This window comes from Gambusia affinis, linkage group LG20 (genome assembly GCF_019740435.1).
Source record: "Gambusia affinis linkage group LG20, SWU_Gaff_1.0, whole genome shotgun sequence".
Taxonomy (NCBI): Eukaryota; Metazoa; Chordata; class Actinopteri; order Cyprinodontiformes; family Poeciliidae; genus Gambusia; species Gambusia affinis.
The window spans coordinates 9971230-9996934 of record NC_057887.1 but is presented as its reverse complement, the minus strand read 5'-3'; the positions used below and the strand labels follow the sequence as shown (position 1 = coordinate 9996934).

The following is a 25705-nucleotide window of genomic DNA, read 5'->3' as shown; positions in this document are numbered from 1 at the left end:
ATTATTATTTTTGTTTCCAATGCACTAATAAGAGCTTTGTATTTTTCTGTTTGTGTTGTTTCTCTTTTTTAAGCAATGTTTTATTTCTTATAGTATTTTTTTTTTTGTTGTTGCTTTTTCTGAGCTCCGGGATCCCAATCTACATTTTTGTGTTTGTCAGACTTGCAGCACGGAGGCTGAATGAGGCATGGTCCCTGAAACAGTCAGCGCAGTGAATTCAGTGATCCATCACGACTCCTTATAAACGCTGACAGCTTGTTTGGTCCATTTTGAGCCATAAAAGAAACAAAGGCCCGTTTAAGAGCCAGAGACGGAGCCTTTTTTCCCCCTCTTCTGCTCTGTTTAGGAGTTATAATAATGTGGGAATTTCGCAGAATAGTCCTCCTAAACGGGCTCTGCAGTTAAGCCCGAGTTTAGGTGCTCCTTAAGAGAAATTAACTAAAACGTAACAAAGAATTTGCCATTCAGTATAGCGTTTCTCCTTGTAATTTGTAGACCATGCATAATGGGTTGGAACCTTAACATGATCAGTTTTTAATTGCCTAAATGCCAACTTGTACTTATAAGCATCTCGAGCTTTTTGAGATGGACTAACTGAAGCAAAAGGAAGCATGCTTAAAGTATAAATCCGAATATGATAATTCTAAATAAATACTTATTTTGAAAACCAGTGGATAATTATCAGCGTTGCGTGCAGAAATCCTAGAGATGAGTCAGTTTTGGAGCTTGCATGATTCTGTCCTGAGGTGTGCAGGCCTGCAAGAAGTACGACCCGCCGTGGCCGTCCAGTCCCTGGTTTGAGTCTGCGGGGCTGTCCTGCGTGTTGTACTGCGCCGTGTGAAAGTGCGGGTCGTGCGTGAAGCTCGGGGCTGTATATTTGGAGTATCCTACCGGGTACGCCTGCTGCTGGGGCTGTTTGAGCGAAGGGGAGGGCGGCTGGTAATCAGCACCCAGATGGACATAACCCAGGCTCGCCAGAGTGGGGCTGCCCGCGGCGGAGGGGGAGGACGGAGGGGAGCAGGAGCTGGTGCTCGTCGCGGCGAGGCCCTGCACTCTCTGGTCCTTCTTCTGCTTCATCCTCCGGTTCTGGAACCAGATCTTGATCTGCCTCTCGTTCAGGTTGAGAAGGCTGGCCATCTCCACCCGCCGCGGCCTGCACAGGTAGCGGCTGAAGTGAAACTCCTTCTCCAGCTCCACCAGTTGCGCGCTCGTGTACGCGGTGCGCGTGCGCTTGGAGGCCTGGCTCGAGCAAGGAGACTTCTCGGTGCAATCTGCGGAGCCAAAGAGATGTCCAATGAACAGCAGCAGTACAGATTCGTGTCCTAAGGTTCAATGTGTCTGTGACCTCTGTGCTTGAAATAGGACGGAGAAACTATACAAAAGTGGAAGTTTCATCCTAATATGGTGAAACAGTGGCGCTCCTTTCTATGAGAGGCGTTGGCACTTGAAAAATAAGTTGTGAATGTTTTATTTGAACACGTATAAAAAATGTAACCAGTAAAAAAGCATAAATACTAATTTAACATATCTGAATATTGGCGTTTGATATGGGCAGTGAGGCTCTCTATCCAGGGCGCCACTGCTTCACAGGGTGATAGGAGGGCTTGAAGGAAAAGGGTTGTCTTTCAGATGAGTAACAAATCAATAATTGTTTTTATTTAACAGCTTGAAATAATAATAATAATAAAAAAGGTTCTTACAGTGGTGCTTTGCTTTCTTTTCAGATGCATCTTGATTTTTTTTGCATGCTTGTCAATTGTGACTGAACACTTCCTGTGTTGTGCACCTTATATTTAAAAATGCTGGCAGGCTTATTAATGACAGTGAACACTGGCATCTGATTCAAAGATCACTAAAGGGTACAAAATGGTCAGAACTGAATTAATTAACATTGAAAAAAGATCATTTAAAACATTGGCATGTCTGAAACCTTTATTTGTGAAAACGCAGCATTTCAAATCCCTTTTTTTTTTTTTTTTTTTTTTTTTTTTTTTTTTTTGAATTTAGAACTGTTTAGATGGAGACAACATCTCCAACCCCAATATGTATGCATGGCTACATAGAGTCCTGATTTGACTCTGATAGACAATCTGTGAAGGGAAGCGCAAAGTTAGGGTGATGGAGTGGAAGCATTTTCAGCTGAACATCTTGGGGTTCATCACTAAAGATGAATCATCTAAGATAAATTGCAAACGTCAAAAACACTCAGAAAAAATATTTCTTTATTGAGTGATGAAAGGGGAAGAAATCGTTTCTGACATGCCATTTTTAATGCAAATAATAGAAAGATAATTTTTTGGTACACTGCAAAAAAAAAGGACTTGGGATGAAGTATGTCTTTTAAATCATATAAATATTATTTTATTGGTTTACAAGTTATCAAGTTATAAAGTGCTCTATAAACATCAGATGAAACAGTTTTGTTACAGAAAGCACTATTCCATCCTTGCATAGATCCATTTTTTTATATATCTACTTTTGAAGTTTGTACCATTGAATTCAAGGTCTGACGACACTGCTTTAAATATTGTACCATTAAGATATCAAGGAATAAAACCTTTGGTTGCACAATTATTACTAATAGTCTAATAAAAGAGAACGTTGGAAACCTAACCTGTGTTAGAACAGAGCTCCTGCAGGTTCTCTGCTGGCTTGGAGACTCTAAGCAGCTGCTTAGTTTGCTTTTTACTCAGGCTGGCTCAGTTCTTGCAAAGATTCAGCAAGGTCTCGTTGTGCCACTCTATTTCATATTTTCTACAAATAAGACTTAATTTGACTACAGTGAAGAACTTCACCAGAGGACTGTGGGGATGATCCCTTAATAACATACCATGTCGTTTTGTGGAATTTAAAGTCCATGTGGGCCTTTTGATTAATTTAGAATTGCTGACACTTAGGTTTTAGACACTGAAGCCACTATATTTTTTTGAAGCTGTTTTATGTTTTTGGCTTTTCTTCATGTGCTCCGTTTAGTCACACAACATTCATATATGCAACATCAACAATAATAGCAAAAAAAAACAACAAAACAATTAAATAAAAGATGGTTGATCTAGCCAGGGAGTTCTAAAAGCAAAGTGTCATTAACATTTCTTTTAAAGGCCAGAATGCATGCCAGAATTACTCTAAGCTATTGAATGAAAGAATGTTTGCTAATTATGATTATCTTATTATTATCATAGTAGTTGCTGCTTTAGGTTTGTTTGGTTTGATGGCCATTACGTTATTACTTTGATGTAATTCCCTCTGATTAACATCAAAATATTCCTCCTAACCTAATGTCTAATGACCACTTTCTTTATGTGGCTCATTACAGCATAATTAATAACCAACTGACCACCTAAACCTTAAAAACAAAACACAAAAGTACCTGCATAGCTTGTTGAGAAGATACTAAATCCACATTAATCCTTTTAAGCTAGTTTGACAGTAATAACACTGGCTGTTAAGATGTAAAATAAATTAAATTGATGGAACAATTTGAATAATTTTTTGCTTGGCTAATTCTTGTAAAATGCTTTTGAGCAGAAACTATGCAAATCTGACATCTAAAAGAGGCTTTTTAATATAAATTAGGTTGAATTGTAACTATTTTTGATTATTTTTGCTTATCAGTTTTGCCTTCGGGTGTTAAAAAAGCTTCTTTGTGACTAAGGCACAGTAAAGTGTTTGTAAAACTAATGGACAACTATAATTGTGCTGTTCATTTTACTATATTAACATGTAAAATTTTTATCTTAGTCAAACATAGTTTTTTTCTGTAATGAGCCATAATGGTTACATTTCATCAGCTACTTTGCTGTTGTAACAAAGCCCTCATAAATTATTTAGAGTTTAACTGAAGATGGTTCAGTTTTAGCTGTACTTATTTCTCATATTGGAAAAAAGCAGTAAAACTGTTTATATAGTTTGGGTTATGAATAAATATATTGATTTAAGAAGCATTAAGAACTGTCATGAGACCTATGATTAAGAAAGTTTGTTATGAAACTTACTAAATTGGCAACAGTGCTAATTAGCATGTTAAGGTCAGATTTGCTAGCAAACTTAGCTTCTAAACTTTGAGGCAGTCACTGCAAGTGAATAGCAGATTTTAGCTGTGGTTATCATCAAAGACTAATGCTATTTTGTTAGAATTGATGTTAATCTTTTTTGTCACGCAATAGCTAGTTTAGTGACAGTGCTATTTTGCGTCTTCTTATTGCTAGTGAGCATTCATTTAGCATGCTAATAATCTGAGTTTCTAAGTCTGAGGTTGTCGTTGCTCATAATATGGCAGATCTATCTGAAGCTACTATAAAAAAAATTTCAGATACCACTTTTTTAGAGTAGATTTGAAAAAGTTTGCATCCAGCTCTAACTAGTTTAGCAATAATGCTATTTTACAAGCCGTAGACAAGCTTGTACGCAAACTACTGTACCCTGTTGGTATTGAGAAGGAATGTCTTATTTGTGGTATATCAGAGTAAAGGTTGATAATTAGTAGTCAACTTAGTTTGTTGAGAAACAGCATTTAAAAAAAAAAATTTTTAAATATAACATCTATCTAAATCAAATGTATGCTAATGTCAACAGAACAAACACCTTATTAGCTTATTAACAATAGCATTGCGCCCTGCCATACGGTGAGTGTCGATTATGAGGAAACAAATGCAAAAAGCTGTCAAAACTATATTCAGATCGTCTTAGGTAAAACTGTAGATAATTTATCTTTGAAAATTGTGTTGCAGTTATGGTTAAGAAGTTGATAAGGCCAGCTGACTTTAGCTTGCTTTCTCTAATGCTATGTAGACTTAAATTGTTGCTTCAATACATAGAACTTCTCAGCTGCAGTCTTTTCCATGAAGTCCAAATATTATTGTTCTCTGCTGGACAAAAGAGAATAACTGAACCAACATCTGAATCAACGTTTTCTAAAATGTTTAAAGAAGATTTGTTACTGAAGACACTTTTCCAAAATAAATTAACTGACATTTTAATCATTTCACTGTAGTAATTTCAAAATTCCCTTTATAGTGTAAATGGGAAAAGGCCTTTTTAAACCAATTGCTGTCGGTGTTTTGCATCATACCGACCTGCAACCCCCCTGTGGGGATTCTGATTGGACAGTCTCGACTCTTTCATCCAGGGGAAAAGCTTTTTGCTCATTGTAAACTTATTGGGGCTTTGCGATTTGGACCTCCGTGGAAGCTCCTCTGCATGCTGGTGGGTCGGAGGTCGACGGGAGCCCCCAAAACCTGACGCACCGTCCACAGGCTCGCTGAAGAATCCGTGAGGATGGCTGCAACTGTGGTGGTGGATGTTGCTCTGCATTTCCATGAAATGTGCACTGCGGCCCCCTTTGACCTTCTGGTGCACTGCTGGCAGCCAAATGTCACATGGCAGGTTTCCAGAGAGCCGAAGGCTTCAGGCCTGAGAGGATCCAGGAGGGAGAAGAAAAGAAAGACTGAATCAGGGAGGAGATTAAATGATCCATCTTATCAACTCAATAGTAAGCTGACATGAATGGCAAGCAGGGCTGCGAGACAAAATGAGGACTTTGGTTGAAAAACACACAAAAATAAGTAAAATAATAATAATTAAATAGAAACACCAAATCCTTCATTTTGCTTTTCCTATCGAAAGCAATATGCATTTTTAATTTTTATTTTTTTATTTTTTTGTTGTTTTTTTTTAGAATATGGTTAAAATAATATTTAAAACGCTGGAAAGAAATAAGGAGGTCTGTTTTTCTGAATGCGTGTCTATCTGCTATTATATAAAGAAAACTTTAAAAAGGAAAAAATACAATAATAATAGTTACATAACATTTCTATAGAAAATCAATTTAAAAATTAACGAGGCTTTATTGTGTTCTCCGCGGTGTTTTCTGACATTACATTAGGCCTTAAAAATAACAGCCTTTGTTCTGTTAAAGAATAGATCTGTTTGCAACGGGGGAAAATTAAATGTTATATCACAATCTGCAGAAAAAGTCATCCATCAAATGCAAAATTATACAAATGTCTACACTGTGCTGCAGAAGCTGCACGGTTTGTGCCCCGCACTAAGATAAAAATCCATCTTTTTTGCAGCGACCCAAAGAGAAAGAAAGAGAGAGAGAAAAAAAAATAAATTAAATTCGCCCTTCTTCCGAAATTATACAAAACCAAATTATTTTTGAGCAAGAGGAGAGGAAAATGCAGTGAGTGAGCGAGAGAATAAGTCTGGAGGCATGCAGCTTTATGAACTCTGGTTGAACCGCGGCTGGAGTCAGGCTCGTAAATCATAAAGACACATAACCCAGGCACAACAGCTCGGCTGCCTTACCTTCAGCACTCATTCCGGCGCGGGAAACAAAAACACGTAGGACTCCTCACACCTTTAGGAGCGAGTAAAAAAAAAAAAAAAAAAAAAAAAGGTAAACTAAAATAAACTCCCCCCAACAGGTCAGGATGAACCCCGAGCAGAGAAAGAGGCGCAGGTGGATGAGGGGTGAAGAGCAGCAGAGTGGACACGGGGTTTTTCTTTCTGCAGCTCAGACCGCCCTGCGCGCGCTGTTAATCTGCACACTGCGCGCGGGAGCGTGTGTGTGTGTGTGTGTGTGTGTGTGTGTGTGTGTGTGTGTGTGTGTGTGCGCGCGTGGAAAAAAAGAAGCCCTTTCTGCTGATTATGCAAGCTCGGTTTCATGTATGGCGATAGCTCTGCGATAAGACCATTAAGAGGGATTTTGTATCAAATATAGTAACAATTTGACATGAATAAAAATAGTTTAAAAAAAAAAAGGAGACGGAACATCCCAAATATTTTTAGCACTGATCTAAATATCATTTACCTTGTGAAATAAACTACTTTTAGGGCATTTTAGTCGAATTAAATGTCTGAATTTATTTATTTATAATCAATATTTCCTACATGTACGGCCTCCCGCTTAGGGCCGAAGAAGAAACACACGCTCTCCATAACGAGCCCTTCTCCCCATCCGCTAATTTAAATCAGTGATCAGATGGGCCCATTTCAAAGCATTAAAGTGGAGACAGAGCAGAGGCGGCCGGCGCAGCGGCGTCCATTAAAAAGTCTCCGTGCAGAAAGAAGTTGATACTGTAATACTGCTGCTGATTTGGCTTTGCACGGTGACAGTCAGGCTGCTGCAGCGGATCGATCGGCGCTGCTTTGATCCTCTCTTCTTATTTTCTTTTTTTTTTCTCGCTCTTGTTTTGCTCCGTGGTTTTAATTGGATCCTTAAGGTAATATTTAACCACGTAGCGTTAATTAATGCAAATTGGTGCCTTTGATCTCCGAACCGAAATTGGTCAAAGAGAAGAGCAATCTGACACAACAACCATCGGAATATATTTTCTGCAAACAGACTTTTATTGTGGAAGGTAAACATGTTTTGCAAAATATGCCACAATTAAACGCTTACAGTTGGTGAATAAGAATTGATAAAATAAAATAAAAATAAAATAAAACCACTAATTATACAAATGGTATGGTGATTTAATCGATTGCGTTGTGCGTCATGTTTCCAGTTTATTCTGTGGGAGGATTTTTTTTTATGACATTTAATAGAAAAAAAAACACAGTATCGATCCTATAAACGCTCTTGTTTCGTGACACGAACGCAAAGTTCAATTTGTCGCTTTTGGTTCAGCCCTGAAACATTAAAACTCCCCAAATAAAATCAAAATGAAACGTGTTTGCCTAAAATGTATGCTGAATGCACCGCGGGAAACATGTGTTCGCAGCCAGACTGGTCAATAATCCATACGTCTTGCTGATGGCCTATAAAAGCTGCCATAAAAACAGAAAGAAAATCGGCAATGAGTGCGCTGTTTAGAAAATAAACCGCCTGCTGATGTATGGGAGGTCGCGGAGGCTGTTGGGGGTGACGGCGATGGTGCAGATGTGCTGATCTGATTCTGTACAAATACCCAGTCAACATGTGTATGTGGGCCCCATGTGGGTCTGGATGGGCTGCCACTGAATGCGCCTTGGCTCACAATGAGCGGCTGGTACGGGACTCATCTGTGTTCACTAAGTTTGGCCCTCTAAGCAGGTTTTAGCAGTTCAAATTGACCAATGTGGGTCATACTTATTACCCAAAGATGTCCAAGTCAAACCTACTGAGTCAGTTCACATGAAGCCATCAAGTTTCCCGACAATCCCAGTTTTCAACCATTTCCTATTCATGTGGGACCCACAAATAGAAGTTGTCTTTCTATTAGTACAAGCAGAGGTGGTTCAAGCTATGGGCCCCAAAGCAGATTCTAAAGTTGTTGTGTTCTGTGTTTTCCTGTGTATTTATTTCTAGTTTTCTTGTGTGTCTGAGTCTCTGTGTTGTCCTGTCTCCCCGTGATTAGTTCCCAGGTGTGTCTCGTTCCCTGATTACCTCTTGTGTATTTAGTGTCACTTGTGTGTGTCTGTCTTCGTCGGGTCCTACGTCTACGTCAGTCTGTGTACGTCTGTGTATGTCGAGTCCTCGTATCGCCTGTTGCTACCTGTAGTGAGCTTCAGCCTTCCGCTCAGCAGTGCTGCCAGGTCTGTGGACTGTGTTTTCTGTTTTTTCGGTTCCATTAAACCCCTCATCTCACCTCATCTGGGTTCTACTGCGTTTGCCTCACCGTCACCACAACACCATTTCATGACAAAAGTGTCTATGCAACAGTTTAGATTCTGCCAATTTATTAGCATGTGAAGAGTATTACTATAAATATTGCAATAATAGAATGAGGTTTGTTCACGTCACATGAATTATTAAACAAATAGCAGTAAATGAATGGTGGAGAAAATGCTATTTCTCCGACCTATTTTTACAGTGTGATTCCTGCCACAGGCAGAACCACCAGGAGGTCACAGGGGTCAACGGCTACCCCTATAAATTAACTGTCCCTCCCCCCAAGCTGGAGAAAATAACAGAGGAAGTTCAAGAAGTTTTAACGTTTATCTTTTTATGAAAAGAAATGTTAACATCGCAGTAAAACCCCTGCTAATTCTGCTGTGGCTTTTGGTTTTGATGTTCTGTGAGACGGCCCCCCGTCTGGCTGCCCGATGAAGACTTTTTGGAGACACCCCTGACTCCAGCACGGAAGCAAAGGTCAGGAATGATGTCATCAAATTCACGACTGTGTGAATCTATGAAGGATTTGCTTTTGTACCGCTGAGCTGTCAGTTCTTCAAACCCTGAATACATTTAAATGTCGAATTGTAAAGAATTTAGTCGTCAGAAAAACGTAAGGTGAATTTAAAAGTCGGCTGATAGAGGATAAAGGTAATCAGAAGTTTGAAGCTTTGGAATCTATGTTCACTCTTAAGGACTGGTCTCCTGCTGGCCTGTGGACACCCAGCAGAAGCTTAGTTCATGTATGCCTTAGGCCGGCTCTGGACACACACTGAGCAGACTGTAGTTATCAGTCAGCGTTCCTGAGCTCATCACCTCACTGTCTGATGTTTGCTGGACATGGGCACTTTCCAGCAGCCTCCATCCAGCCTGCAGGGCCCGCTGACAAATGCAGCTCTCTGCAGCCTCCGCTGTCAGTTAGCTGCAGAGGGGCCACGTGTTTGCAGGCACAGGCGATTCATTGCTCTGAATTAATCCAGGGACAGTTGAATCAACAGTGGCAGCAACTCGATTTCCCACCGACAACACGAGCAAGGTAATAAATAAACTAATGCACTGATAAACAGGCAACGCAGATTCACTTTCGGAGCCTTTTAAGAACAGCAAATAAACAGATTTACAACATCTTCAAGTTAGTCAGTAACCCCTACAAGAATATTTACAGCAAAAACGTTTCTGCACTAAATGGCATTACCAACCAGTTCCTAATAGTCTGTAAAATTTCAGCATGGAAAATGGTGATTTAAATTAAACTGAATACAGTCAAATAATTGTTTTATTTAATTTGCTTAATTTCATTTAACTGTAAGCTAGATTGTAATTTACTTTCTAAACGAGTTAGAAAACACTTTTGCAAACCTACTTCTGTTTTGCAGTCTTCCTCTTTCTCGTCATCTTCCTCTCCTCTCCTCTGGACAGATTCTCCTTCCAGAGGACTGGGGTTGTAGCTGTTTGGTCGAGCTCCTCTTCACATTTTACCCTGCAAACTGCAACTCCTCCTCGGCCACAGACAGAAAGGACGTGACAAATGATGTGCTGAACAATGACCACATTCAAGGCTCGCCCTGCAACTCTCCCAGATGTCATATTCACTAACAATGTGGCGTAAGAAAAGGAAAGAGAGAAAAAGGGGTGGAGAAAAGGGGGGGGAAACTCCACTGATGGCCTACAGCTTAGTAGAAATTCAAACAGAAATGTTGGCAAGTTTGTAGCTTCTTGATAGGTTCCTTTATTCGTCTTCGGCTGAAGTTGAGGTGTCAGCGCCTGCATGCTCCCCAAGATGGGAATTTGTGACTCTATGTTTACACAAATTCGGATCTACAGGGTGTATACAGGTGACAATGTCATTTGTCTCTGCTGACAAAACCCTGAAAAACAGTAAATCTTGTAATAAAGCAAAGAGTCTCAAAACTGCAAATTGTAAAAAGCAAACATGCTTGCCAGTATGAGTTTTGACAAGGAGGTTCGGTTGTTGCAAAATCTCTTGCTGGTTTATTAATTCATCCTGCAATAATAAATATTGACAAACCAACCTGAATGAGCATGTCATCAAATCCACATTGCTTTGTTGATTAAGCACTTATACATTGAATAATGCCTACAATAGAACTTTATAAATGTTTATTTATTTGGCCTGTGACACCATAAGGCATCCCATCCCACTCTTCTTTTGTCCAAGCTGCCAGGAAAAAGACAAAAAGGAAAATGTTAATTAAGCATTTGAAATGGCATTTATTCACTAATAAATTAAAAATTAGAATATTTGTTTAAAATTGGTAAATCAATTTATTAATAGCTGTAAAGCTATGAAATAAAAATGAATTTGGTCATAAATGTTGAATAAGAGTTAATAAAGGATCTGATTATATATGACACTATTAATTTTAAATAAGTATTACAAAAAAGGGCCCAACTTATAGTCTGCTGATAAAATTATAGTTTATTATAATTTTCAATATATAATTTTAGATTAATAATCTTAAGCACAAATATATGAACAAGACTAGCACACTCAATCCTCTCTTATTAATATTAATTAGGATTTAATAAAGGGCCTAATATGTTGTTAAAATGGCATTTACTCACCAATAAAGCTTTCAAATAAAAAAATAATACTTGGTTAGAAATTGTTATATAGATGTATTACAGGGGAGTATTTTAAAATCCTGTTATTAATGTTATTAGTTAAGGAGCTACTACTCGTTATCCATCACATTGGATCCATAAATGTTAATCATTTGTCAATAAAACATAATTCATAGAGTCTGAAATGTTTAAAAAAGGGTTACTAAGTGGTCTAACATAATAACACTTATGTTATATCACATCAGAAAATACATGATGAGGACATGCTTAAAATAGTAATACTTCATTTATGTTGTTTAAAATATAAAAGCATATAGTTAGAATGAATACACAAATCATATTTTGCTATTTAAGTAGTTATAAATCAAGTCTAAACAGGTGTAAATGTTAATGTGACAGATGTGTTTTTTTAAAATGAAATACAAGTAACTAATCTATACAGACCAAGAAACAAAATCAGAGTTTAGAAATGTATAAACATTAATAAAACGCTGTAATACATGGTGTGACCTGTTAAAATGTAAAGTAGCTACGCTTTGTTTAAAGGGTTAATACAAATAATTCAACTGTAAAATGTATTGAAGCATTAATAAATGATCTACTGCTTTCAGGGTCCTCGTGTTACTTTTACATCACAAAATAGTCTAATGCTCCTTATCTGTTCATTAACAGACAATTAACTATATTTTTATTTATTTAAAGGAAGTCATTATAAGCATTAATGAGGCATTAATTGTCAAAAAAAAGTATACACATGTATTCTTGATATTTCTTATTAGACACAAATCAGTGCTTAAGTATTTTAACTTTTCCACATTTTGTCCCATTACAACCAGAAACATTTTAGTATTTTGGGTGATTTTATCTGGTAGACCAACACAAAATAGAACAAAATTGTGAAGAGAGAGATAATTATACAAAGATTTCTCTTTTTTTAACAGTCATGCCTTTACTACCTCTCCCCCTTTAACTTCCTGCGCATAAATAAAATTCAACGCAGTCATCTGATTAGTAAACAGAGTCCAAAACAGAATTCACCTATATATAATGTATCTTCAGTGTAAATCCAGCTGTTCTGTGGAGAAGTTTAAAGCAGTCAAGTTGTGCAAAGATAATTCAAGTCTTAAGTAGTCACATGTACGGTTTCCCCTACAGCAGGTCGGATGAGATGATTAGTGTGACTCTTTGGTCTAAATGCCAAATGCTTTGTGAATCAGAAAAGTGACACACATCACCCTGAACAGACACTGTGAAGCATGGTAGAGGCAGCCTCATGCTGTGAGAACTCTTTCCTTCAACAGATACAGGAAAACTGATCAGAGTTAATTAGAATAGTAGAATTAGATGGTGGGCAATCCTTGATGGCAACCTGTCAAAGGTGGCAAAACTCTTGCGATCAGGCAGAATTCCTCCTTTAGAGCAACAAAAGTTTACAACATCAACTGTGGCAACACTGGAAAAATGATCTAATCTAATCCGACTGATGTGGAGCAATTTGGCAAGGGATAAGGACCACAAATTTTTAATCTATTCATGCAACCTGTGGCTATTTTCAGTAAACAGTTGTTCTATAAATTACTGACTCAGACAGGCTGAATACAAAGACATGCCACACTTTTCAGATTTTAAATGAAAGAATAAAAAAAAGTACTTTTAGAGTTCTATTTCATAATATAACCCAGTGATTCTAGTTTAAAGGGTACGACTGACAGTGAATAAACAAAGCTTCCCCAAGGCAACATCCTTTATGAATATTTATTATATCCATCTGAGATATTAACATATTTGTTCGATGAAATATTTGTTCATGTCTCTTTGCAATTCTCTTTCACTTCATCTTCCCGTTTCGCCACTACGCACAGTATTTTATTTAATTATTTATTCATTTTACCATGTACGGCCAGTTTGAAGTGGATAAGTCTTTCATTTTCCTACAAGCACTTTATTATTGCTCAGTATTGTGTTTTTTTTTTTTTGTTTTGTCTTTTTTTAAAAAAGACAATAAATATAAATTTTTTATGCTTATTCTTACAAGTGTTTGTCGCTTTTAAAACAAATGCGAATCCGCAGAAGCGTCTTGCGGCTCAGAGAAGCTTTATTTATACCACTGAACCCAAAGACTTAACCAACAAACCACTCGGCTTGCTTCTGCTTGGTAACCTATCGCTGATAAGAGTCTGACCTGAGAGGGAGGGGAAACAAACTCATCCATCATCCGCCCGGTCGGTCTGAGGCGCCCTCTGCTGGCAGAGCTGCTGCATTACAGCAGCTCCCTCACTCAGACAGATGTTCATCAGCGCACGTAAAACCGACCAGCCCCCAAAAAGATGCGCAAGGTGACATTTGTTTCATCTACTTTATCATCATCATTTTTAAATAAACAAAAGTGAATCAAATTTATTTTGTTACGTAAATCTGACTTACATGTAAATTCTTTTCTTGTATTTGAGTACCAGCAATAAAAAGGTATACATTTTTGCACGAACATAAACTGTTAAAGTAACAATAGTTGATTAAAAAAAGAGCTCTCAAAATAACAATAAAAATCATTAATATGTTTTTATTCTGAAGCATATAAAACAAGCAATTAATTCTCTTTCTTAAGTTTTTGTTTAGAGGTTTCTAACTAACAAAAAAAAATTTGTCCCTGATAATAAAAATATATGTCATTATTAACTATCATAGATAGAACATTTAGCCCCTTTTTCTGCAACGGCCTTTTGTCAGCACTCTTGAGGCTCGGAGTAGTGACAGTGCAAAGTCTGGCTGCAGCGCGTTTCCTTCCTCCTGACGCATCTGTGGCTGCAGTCTATCGTCTCCTGACCCGCCGATGATCCCGGCTTCAATGAATTATGCATGAGATCCGGGCACAGATTACCCCTATCAATATGCAATACTCATTACGCTGGCTAAATTGCCACTTAATAGTTATGAATATGTGGAAAATGTCTGGAACTCATATATAGCCACCACTACTTTTAACTTTTTTTCCCCCCTTCCTTTTTTCTTTTCTTTTTTTTTTTTTTTTTTTACCTGAAATTAGTTGGGTAATACAGCCTCCTACTTCCTTCAATTTATTTTATTATAGGTTGCTAGACAATGCGCGATGGGTTCAGGCTGGGATTTCAGCCTAAGTCCAGCTCGCAGTTGTCCGAGACTTCACCTTTGGCCGCTCAGTGACTCCGCGGAAAGGCATAAATCACCCGCTCAAGTTCGGTCCATGGCAGCCCGATTGTGCTTAAAGGGGTTTGTTTCTCCTCCAACTTTTATTGTGATGTTGAAAATAAAGCACTTTATTATGTATGTTTTTCTTATTTGGAAAAAAAAATAATGTATTGCCCACTAATATTTACCGATGCACCAAAAACGGAGCAGCACGAGTTAGAAGATCTTCACTGACTGAAATCAACGTGTGAAAATCTGTTTAGGAATCTGGATTAGTAAGAAAAACATATCAACTATGTTTTCTCACATAGTAAGAGTGTAGGAAACGCATTTTTTATTCTCCCTTAAAAGGTACACTATAAAAATTATTTTCGAAGGGTATATATTTGTCCATTTAATATGGATTTTTTTTTAAATCAACTTTGTAAAAGTAGTAATCAAGTCTAACAATATTAACAGCTTCCTTTTGGAAACAAATATCACATAGGTTTTAAATTTCAAGTGAAACCTTAGTTAAGTTTGTCAATGTTTTCAGTTAGCAAACAATAGACTAGTTTATTTAAGTTGTATTTAAGTTGTATTATGAATTAATATATCAACTTTGTACAAAAAATTACATACTGTAATAAGACTTGTGGTCGAGATGGTTTCCGTGTTTGAGCAAGAATATAAGAATATCCCAGCTTTAACTATTTTAGCAACAGTGCTATTTAGCATGCTAAAGTCAAACGAGTTACCAACCTGAGCTTCTTAACCGTGAGGTAAAAGTCGTCAATTAATAGGACATATTAGCTGTGGTTGTTAGAAAAGAGGCTAACATTCCTAGTTAGAATAAAAAGAAATAGAAAACCAGTAAAGTTTATCTACCTCAAAGTGACAGCGATAATGCTAACATCATACATGCTAGCAAGCGGAGCTTCCTAACCCCAAGCCTATTGTTGCCCTTCAGCTTAGCTGCCAGATAAAAGGTGCCAATCTACTGAAATATGTTTAATATCTTTATAAATGTTTCAATTGATCTACACTTTTTAAAAAGCTGAAGGGAATTGAACTACTTTACTGAAATGGCCATTCAAAGCTACGCAACTACTCGTCAGTGAAAGTTGAATTTCCTTAACTTAAACAAGCTTTAAGGTTTAAGTTAGAAATACTTCGACAGTTTGTAACTTTTACAAAGTTGATATACTCAGTCATAATGTAGCAAGTATCAACTCACCAGCTTTTCTGGTCTCTGTTGGACAATGAGGCGTTTGTTTTATGAAAGCAGCATAACATCATCATTAGGTATATTCTTATAAAAATAGCATCTAAAAATATTAATGCTACGTATTCTTTAATTTAATCTCTTAGACACAAACGTGTTCTTATTACTCATATCTTTAAGAAAGAGAGAACAAAACACGTGAGCAAAATTAACTTAATAAATTGTAATAATTATTTGGGTAAGTTGGTTGATGATAATTTTGTTAAGTGAGTCCAGTTGTTAAATTAACTTTATTTAGAATTAGAAATAGTGCACAGAATCTTCCAAAATATAACTTTTTAAATACTTAATTACTTTTATTAGACCGTACCAAGGGCTGAATCTAAAATAAAAATAAAGGAATAAACATTTTTTCACTTCTCCGTCGGTTCAAACTGACTAAAAACATGACTGGACATCTCTTCTTCCCAAGTCCACCCTTTGCAGTCCCATCCATGCAGTTAAGCCGTCACTTTCATTCAAGGTTGTGAATTATATAGTACATTGTCTACTCCCCAAAACCATAAAACCAACTTTATGGACCTCACGTGACTTTTCACAGTCTGTAAGTAATATAGGCCTTTACAATCTTTGGTAAGGAGGTATTTTTTACCAACTTCTGCCTTGCCAATATACCTTTTGAGTCCAAAGAAGTCCCTTTTTTTGTTATTATTATTATCATTATTATTATGAGAGATGGATTTGATCAGGACTTCTCCCGTGGAAAAAATAATAAGTAAAACTCGTCTCGCTTCAGGGAGTTCAGCAGAGGTAAGTCTGAAAAAGTCTTCTCTTTCTCTTTAAACGGAGGGGAAAGTCCGTTTAAAACGTAACACCGCCTTATGGGTTAATCGTTAATTTGGCTGAAAGTTGATGCCTTCCTGCGCTAAAAGAATCAACTCAGAAAAAGTCAGGCAGCTTTGCTTATTTGCTTTTATTCTAACCGATAATTCACTGCACACAAAGTCAACTGAGGGAAAGTTTATTTTTCAAGCGCTATGAGTTCACGTACAAATACAAAAAGCTTCAAAAAGCTCACATCACTGCCTATATCCACAGAATAACCCTTTGCACTAAAAATTCATCACATTGACAGGTTGAATACACTTGCATTGCTTGTTATTCTAAACAATAATAATTAGAATAATAATAATAATCATAATAATAATAATAATCATAATAATAATAATAAACGCACAACGTATCCTACTGAGCTACACATTGGCTTGCTTATGAAACTTTTCTATGGATTTTGGCCACAAATAACCATCACTAAAAGCGCTTTACATTCAATGAAGAGCAGCATATGGTTTGGGATTTTTTTTCTTCTTCTTCTTCTTTTTCTTCTTCTTTAACTGTACAATGATTTTTACTCCTGTTAGACCGTCAAGAAGTTACAATAAAGAGCTCAACTTTAAGAGACAGAAAGAGAGACAAATTCCCAGAATGATATTTACATCTTATTATTCTTTTTTTACTCCCCCAACCCCAAATAGGACATCTAAGCTATGATAGTACAACAACAGTAAACTAAAAATGGCATTTTAAGACCACAGAATACTTCTTCTTTTTTTCTATCACAATGGCATGCTGGAAGGTGCTGCGCTTTCAGAAGCTTTACAGTACTCATCATTTTTTTCTCTCTCTCTCTCTTTTTTTGGGAAATTTTATTAACACTTTTCTTTTGTTTTTTGTTTGTTTCTTTTTTGTTGTTGTTGTTGTACCCTTGCCTCCCAAAAACAAAACAAAACAAAATAAAAGTTGCTCAGTTGTGGAAGGCGCTGCCTCCTGTCACGAGGCTCATACTTTTCAGCTTATTGTCCTTCTTCCACTTCATCCTGCGGTTCTGAAACCAGATTTTGATCTGTCTCTCGGAAAGACACAGGGCGTGGGCTATCTCTATCCTCCGCCGTCTGGTTAGGTACCTATTGAAGTGAAACTCTTTCTCCAGCTCTAGCGTCTGGTAGCGGGTGTACGCGGTTCGGGCCCTTTTCCCGTCAGGTCCAGTCATATCTACATTTTGCACACACACAAAAAAAATAATAAATAAAAATAAAAAAGTAAAAAATACCCAGAAAATTAGTAGAATAACTTTTTAAAGGGGGAGGATATTGCCAGTTCATTTAATTGTTTTTATTCTTATTATTTTTAATTTTTCTGGCTTTTTTAAAATTATTTTTATGAAGGAGCATGGGGTGGTGCAAAGAGTGGAGGAAAGCATGCACACATGCAAACTGTCAGTTATTACCGCCTTTCCTATTTGCAGCCCTCGCAGAAGGCGCGTCCCCATATTTTTGCGCGCATTCAATCCAGATTTCATGATTTCACAAAGCAGCCTCTCTCAGCCGTGGGTTTATAAACCTCCACCGACAAAAACAAACAAGCAAACAAGCCCACAAACATCTAACAAATGCTGCCCTGTTTTCCACCAGCCTGCTCACTCATGCAACGCCTGACAGATTAATGGCACACCGGCAGCGTGACATCCCCTCCAAACACAATAATATTAGACGTGTGTGGATATACCATGGCTTATGTGCAGTTTCCGCATCCAGGGGAATATTTGTGGCGTTTGGCACTCATTTGGTGTGGGAGTGGAGGAGGTGGCGTTGGGCTCCTGGTGCTGCTGCTGCTGCTGCTGTTGCTGCTGCGCCCTGGATGCCGCGCCGGAGCCTCCGCCGCCGCTGCTGTGCGCGCCTTCCTCGGTCTCGGCTGCGACGGCGGCGGCGGCGGCGGCGGCTGCAGCTGCTGCTGCTGCGTCCTCTATCTCCGCGAAGTGCGCGCCCCCGGCTTTGCCGAGGCTGTTGCCACCCGATGAAGAGGTCGCGCTCCGGTCAGAGGGGGGAGAGGGGCTCTTGAGCTCCAGCGGATCCCGGCCGGCCGTGGCGCACGAAGGCGGCACCGGATCCGGGGACGAGAGCGAGCAGTTGGGCGTCTGTCTGTAGCGGGCGTCCGGCGCGAATCCCCGGGCGTCCTCCCGCACGGCGCCGAAGTGGCCGCCGGTGTTGTTGCGGTTCACGGTTAGGTCCATGCCATTGTAGTTGTAGCCGAAAGACCCGGAGTGCATGGTGCCAGGGTCTCTGAAGGAGCCGCTCACAGCGCCGTTAGTCCCATAATTTAGTAACTGATAGTCGGAGCCATTTGGATAGCGCCCTGAGAACGAGTTTACAAAGTAAGAGCTCATTTGCTTGGATTTTTAAAGCCTCGATTTGTAGATCTTTGTCGCTATAATCCTGTGTGCTTGCACGATTTATGGACGCAATCATGAATTATAAGCAATGAAGCCCTACTGTACTTTGCCAGGTATGCGGCCAAATATGGGAGAGCGCTCGGGAATCACGTGCCTTTGTTGACCAGTCGTAAATCCTCACTGATGACTTCAAGAGGTAATTCATGCTCCATGGTTACAAATGATGACGAAATAATGGTCGTTAGGCTCCAGTCAATGGTGCCTCCCCGCTGCGCCCCCGAGAGCCGCGCAGGCAGCGAGCGCCATCTGCTGGACAGTGGCGGCATCGCTGCGAGGCCGCGCGGAGTCCATCCATCATCTCTGTAAACCGGCTCATAACAACAGGCCACAGCAGGCTCAGGTAACACATAACAGAAAGTTTATCAGCCCCGCTGTTGTCATGTTGCGCTACAGTGCGTCGAACCAGAATTTATTTCACTCTTTCCTTTGATGTTATATCATTTTATGGGCCTTATGGGTGGCATGAACGGCAGCACAGACGCCACGGTAATGATAACGAGGGCAATAATAATATTTTTTAGGAAGAATGAGAGCAGATTTTGCAGATTTACATCAAAAAGCCTTTATTTTCTTATATGTACAATTCCCCTAAAGAAAATATTGCACACAATATCCAGATGTGCATTGAACACGTGAGACAACAATAAATAACATTTGTACAAATTGAACTCATCGGTAAACAACAAGCCTAAAGACTATATCACAGTCACATCAGAGCAACTACACAACAAGGGACGAAAAATAAAAAATAAAACCTGCTTTAATAGCACTGAGATTAAATAAAGGTGGCGCCCAGCGGGCCGATAGTGATGAGGTAACAACACTGAGAACTATAAACACTGGGTTTTATTTACAGTTTGGCGGTTTGTTGCATAGTCCTCTAAAATAAAGACACGAGCACAAGGACAAACAAACAGAGGAGGACCTGATAAATGCGGACAGAGTCACCGTGCAAATACTCAAAGTCACTCTACACGTCTCTAACGTGGGGTTTCTGCAGCACTTCTTATATCTACAAAGAATTTATACATCATTTTATGGGTACACACGCACACACGCACACACAGGCACACATTCAAGCGTTTCTTCTTCTTCGTTTTTTTTTTTTTTTTTTTTTTTTGTCTCAGAGTCCCCTTTGTAGTTTAGCTCTTCTTCTCCGCCTGCTCCTGTTCCTCCTCCTCGGCTGTCTTTGAGGGATTCAGGAGTTTGTTCTCCTTTTTCCACTTCATCCTGCGGTTCTGGAACCAGATTTTGATCTGTCTCTCCGTCAGGCACAGGGCGTGGGAGATTTCTATCCGGCGCCTCCGGGTCAGGTAGCGGTTGAAGTGGAACTCCTTCTCCAGCTCCAGGGTCTGGTAGCGGGTGTAGGTCTGCCGGCCCCTGCGGCCGCTGCTCCCAAATGGGCCTGCAATCCAAAATAAATAAATAAATAAATAAATAAATAAATAAATAAATAAAAGCACCAAACCAAAATTCACCAGCAAATTATTAAAAACTACAAAGGGAGATGTAGCTTAAATGAAATAAAACAACAAAATAACAAAATGATAGTCATGATGAAACTTTGCATATATTTGACTGAAATATATTTGCATATTTGTGACGTTTCCTTTCTTGATTTGCGTTTTATAGACTGCAAATATCTTACTAAAACGACATTTTGAAAAAAAACTCTACATTTTATAGTAGGATATCATTTTTTCTTCCCCAAAAAAATGACGCAATAAAACCAAATCCATGTATAATCATGTAAAATGACGTTCAACCGACCCAGTGTGGGGTGAACTCACGTTGCCTCATGCATTTTATTTTCCTCTATTGAAGATCCGTGACTTCTGTTGTTTACATTTTAACCTATAGATCTTCTAGTGCACGTTTCTCACAGTAATGCACTGTGGGTAACTATGAAAATCAACCTGACGTAAATTATCTCTCTCATTCGTCGTCATGTGCATTTCTCTGTTGTTAGTGCAGGCAGCAAAACATTTATTTCATGCATGCTCAGTTGGGTTTGTTTTTACTCGTTCATGCATATATATCTATATAAATACTGCTGCTGAACATCTGCGATTTCATTCTATAAATAATCCGTCTTTTAATTCTATTCTATTCTATTCCAATATGGTGCTTAAAGAATTTTTGTCGTAAAATCTGAAAAGGACCATGTGACACGGGCTTGGTGCAGGCCCAGTCAGTGCGTGCGTTGCTGGGTGCGCGCGTGCAGTCCGGTGTTTGCGGCCAAAACTGCAATAACGCACGAAGATCTGCACATACAGTCCTTATCTAGTCTTCTGTCCTGCTTCCATGCGTGCTTAAACTTTGCAAAGTTGATGCAAAAAAATATATTTTTTTAATTTTTATTTTTAACATAAGTGAGGTTTTTTTTTTTTTTTTAAAAAAAAAAAAAAGGAGCGCGCGCACTCACCGGCGGAGCAGGCGTTCATCCTCTGCATCCAGGGGTAGATGAGAGTAGAGGACTTGTCGTCAATGCTGCCGCTCATGCTGACAGCTTGCTCCGCGCACTCCGCCTTGCGCTGCTGGTGCTCCTGAGTGACGAACAGCGGCTGCTCCTCGCGGCCGCTCGAGAAGGCGCACGAGCCCTCCGAGTCTTTGTAGAACGTGCCCACGGGGTTGTAGTCGCACGGCGCTCCGCCGGCGGCGGCAGCGCGGCCGTAGATGGCCGCCGCCGCCGCCGCGCCCGACTGCTGATAGTAGGAAGCCGGGTAGACCTTCTCCTGCATGTTGGCTGCTCCATACGTGGCCGCGTTGGAGTAGTGCCTCAACGGGTCCGTGTATCCCGAGGAGTAGAGCGGTATCTGACCCAGGAGAGAGTCCTGTCCTCCCGGTAGAGACACGGGGAAAGTTGAGTTAACGAAATAGGAACTCATTGGGTGGACAACGGGGTGTATTTACTCCGGAGGAATATGATTTGTTGTCTTTTATAGTCCAAGTGCTTTTGCCATTACTTTATCGGAGATTTGGTTTTTGCTGAAAGGGGGGCTGTGAGGTGCCACCGGATACAGAGGGGAAGTGTACCATCTGATCAACCTCTGGCCAATCACCGCCGTCTGTGCTTGCACTATTGCACCCATGGGGGGCTCTTGTTGCGCACAGGAGTCCCCGGTGAATCGAAATGAAGCGCTCGAGCCAGTCGGTCTTTACGCGCGCTCACATAAAGGCACACTTTAACTCACAGAATTGCATAATTAACAAAAACAAACAAACAAAAAAGAAACACACCATTTGTTAGACCCCAAAGTACGCGTATGTATAAGCAAAAATCAAAACAATTATCTCCGCTTTACTCTCCCCTCTCAATTTCCACTTCCGCCCTATTAATTAACCCACTTTGATCAGAACCACGGTGATTAAACACTTCATTCTCAATGCAGCGTCTTAACAAGCAGCAACTGACTGGTCTCATCTCACGCTTTCATTTCCCTAAAGGTGCGCGTCCCTGCTGATGTGTCCAGATGCAACTCGGACGTGCAGGAAGCCGCACGCAGGAAGGACTCGCTCGAGCGCCATCATCATCACCACCTTCATCCCCATCACAATTAACACACACCAACCGCGTGCACGACCATCCCACGGGTTTAATAAAAGAAAAGGTGGGATAAGTTTCAGGTATGTGCGTCGTTTCGCCACATGTATCAGTGTTTGTTCTCCTGATGGCAGCACAAATGTCAAGATTACAGCAGATCAAACAGAACTGAATCGTTCGTTTTAATCTTGTGGGTCAAATCCTTAGCTCTCAGTTGAAAACATGCGGATTTTGCAAGTTGAACAAAGGAGTAAATAAGTAAATAATTAAATAAAGAAAGAAAGAAACGAGAATACTCAAGTCAATCTACGCAGTTAAATTCTAATGATTTAAGTTTTTTCGAAAGGGAAAATAACGAATATCTAATATTTATCACAAAATTAGAGCAACATTTGCAGCAAGTTCAGATTTTCGCTTATATACAAAAATCCTCCTCTTATATATATATATATATATATATATATATATATATATATATATATATATATATATATATATATATATATATATATATATATATATATATTCGTCACTTCTTTCTTAAGAAAACCCATCGAATAAGATTTTACTGCATTACATCCATAGAACTTTTTTTTTTCCTTTAAACATTTTGCAAGCATATTGTTCATACTTTAAAGGGAACATTTATATATATTTTGCCATGTTTTAGTGGATGTAAAATCCTAAACATTAATAAATGTTTTGTAAAAGCATGAAAAGTTTTTTTTTTTTCTATTTTGAATCAAATTTTGAATCAATTTCTGGTTGTGAAAATAACGCATCGACGCGCAGCGGAGGCTCCACAGTAGATGGAAACAAATAAAAAATAAAAATGCATTCAGGAAAACGGAAAAGATGTGAAGCTGAATATCAAATCAGAAATAAGGCAGACAAAGTTATGTCGGTTGATTTTTGTCCAGAAAGGGATCTAAACTGCTGTGAAAGACAAAAGCGCAATGAGGAAATGGTGGTGCGCCAATTCACCAAAAAGGCTCCAAACGTGTTTTCCTGAAATAAACAAAGAAAAAAAAACACAACAAAACCAAACAAAACAAAAAATGAGGGAACAACAAAACACGATATAAGAAACAGAACAAGTTGTGGGCAAATTAGGTTCATCTCAAATAAGAACATGTCCCAGTGGTGGCGCGGGGCCTTCATGACCCTCATCTTTACCTTCATCATCATCATCAAAGTCAAGCCTGTGGCCTACAGCCACAAATTTCACTCCATCAGACTCCGAAAAGGGCCTCAAAAAGCAAAACCTTTGCTGCAATTCCCCCTCATTTCAGCAGATAGATGAAGGCGGTTGGAGGCGCTGCAGCACCTCAGGGGTTAATCAAAGTAAGCAGCTGCGTGATAAGAGCACAAACAGAAAGAGAAAACACGCTCGCTGAACAATTACCCTTTCTTAAAGGGGAGCTTTTCCCCTTTCCCAGTCATGTAAACACCAGGCCTGCAGTGACAGCTCAGCCGCAGCAGCAGCAGCAGCAGCGACAGCGCAAATCAGAAGCAGGGTGCCCTTACCTTTGTTGATAATCCATCATCACCAGCGTGGCTGCCACTCCGCTGGAGCTCCTCTCGCTTCCCCCACACACACGAAAAAAAAAAAGAAAAAAATCTCCACTTTGCCTAAGTGACAACTTGAAAGTAATCCCTCCATCCAGAAGTGTGCTGATCCCTCATTTCCAAAAGCCACAGAGGTGTAGCTAGATGAACATGGCGCACTGTGAGTCGAGCAAGAAGCGCCATCATCCCTCCAAAAAAAAAAAAAAAAAAAAAAAAAAAAATCACAGCGAACAACAATAACAGCTTCACCTACACGCGTGTTTCAGCTCACGGGAGACTCGGGGAAAACAAACATTTAAAAAAAGGGAAAAAAAAGGGTTGGGACTGTGAAACAAACTGTTATAGGTGAGTGAGCGGTGCAAAAAACAGCAGCTGCATTATAACCTCATGGGGAATAAGTTCCCATTCCTGCTGGCCACATGACCGCCACGAACCAATCCCAGAGCCGGACGAGTCGTAAACTTCCACGGGAAAGTTGTAAATTTTCATAAACCGCAGAGGTTTTTTGTGCTTTTGGACGAGGTTTCCCTTCGCCATGTTTGTTCTTTTTTTTGTTGGTTTGTTACAAAGCAGGGATGTTTGGCTTTAAAGTTGTATTAGAAAGAAAAGTGGAGATGTTATAAGGTGTACAGGATGCGCGTTTGAGTCCTCTGCTGCTGTGTGAAAGGTTTGTTTACCTTCTTAGAGCTCTGCTTTGGAGTCTGTCCTCCAACAAATGCGTCTCAACACAATATATATATATATATATATATATATATATATATATATATATATATATATATATATATATATATATATATATATATAGTTGTACTGTTTATTAAAACTATTTGTTGTTTAGTTTACGATTTCAAGATATTTGTGTTTAAGCTACATAATAAAAAAACTATATATATATATATATATATAAAATCACAAATACAGAATTAATGGTTTGGTCAAAAGCTGAAGAAATTTTCAACTCAATTACGTTCTGCAGAGAAAATGTAAACAAGTATTTTCCCAAAAATGTAAAAATAAAAATATCACTACTGACTCGTTTATGGTACAAAGTCTGAAAGAAATCTCTCTTTTTTTAAAAAGGGGGGAAAAAAGTCCTTTTTCTTATTGTTCTTTTCAGGTCTCATTTCCGTTTTGCTCTAGTCAGAGCGCATCTTTTCCGCTGGCCTGCTGGTGTTTTTCAGCACTAAAAGAGGATTTCCGACGTTTATAGACGCAATAAAACCATAAATTCCTTGAGTGCCTCTAGTAATTAAAAACTCCCAGGACTAAGTATCTATTTATTTACAGAAACAAGGAAGTTAAAAAAGGGAAAAATGGAAGCATTAAAGGCATTCCGAATGTGCATTAAATCTGTTTTGAGAACTCCCTCCCCAAAAAAATAACGAGTGAAGATGAATTGATAGAAGTAGCCAAGTTTTCTCCCAGAGGCCCACGCTGCGCGGGGTTAGTTCAGCTTAATAATAAATTCATAGTTATGATAAAACAGGCAGCGAGGCCTGCAAACATCTCTGCTGCAAATCAACCAAACAGAATATAGAGATGTTTAAAATGCACATTTTTTTCCCTCTCTACCAATTTTATCAGAAGTTTGTTTTGCTCCAGACATTTAGAGAGTTCTATGAAATTATTTCTGATCACTTTTTGGGTTTTATTGTTTTTATAAATTGCGGAGTTTTGGATTATTTTTGACCATTTTTATCGAACCATCTAAATCTTTTTGTTTTTACTTTGTTGTTATTCTATTAT

General features: G+C 38.9%; 3 protein-coding genes across 3 annotated transcripts; all 3 read right to left on the bottom strand.

Moving 5' to 3' along the window:
• Positions 1-53: 53 nt before the first annotated feature.
• LOC122823223 (homeobox protein Hox-B3a-like) lies at positions 54-10306 on the bottom strand. The gene is made up of 3 exons (XM_044102628.1): positions 9963-10306; positions 5076-5412; positions 54-1271 (listed from the first exon to the last, which is right to left on the bottom strand). The coding sequence occupies exons 2-3, from the start codon at positions 5317-5319 to the stop codon at positions 703-705; spliced, it is 813 nt and encodes a 270-aa protein (XP_043958563.1). The 5' UTR covers positions 5320-5412; positions 9963-10306; the 3' UTR covers positions 54-702.
• A 6200-nt stretch (positions 10307-16506) lies between these two features.
• On the bottom strand, positions 16507-18947 carry hoxb5b (homeobox B5b). The gene is made up of 2 exons (XM_044102625.1): positions 18120-18947; positions 16507-17606 (listed from the first exon to the last, which is right to left on the bottom strand). The coding sequence occupies exons 1-2, from the start codon at positions 18775-18777 to the stop codon at positions 17359-17361; spliced, it is 906 nt and encodes a 301-aa protein (XP_043958560.1). The 5' UTR covers positions 18778-18947; the 3' UTR covers positions 16507-17358.
• Positions 18948-19380: 433 nt separating this feature from the next.
• On the bottom strand, positions 19381-22085 carry hoxb6b (homeobox B6b). Its single transcript, XM_044102626.1, has 2 exons — positions 21269-22085; positions 19381-20248 (listed from the first exon to the last, which is right to left on the bottom strand). The coding sequence occupies exons 1-2, from the start codon at positions 21729-21731 to the stop codon at positions 19986-19988; spliced, it is 726 nt and encodes a 241-aa protein (XP_043958561.1). The 5' UTR covers positions 21732-22085; the 3' UTR covers positions 19381-19985.
• Positions 22086-25705: the final 3620 nt, after the last annotated feature.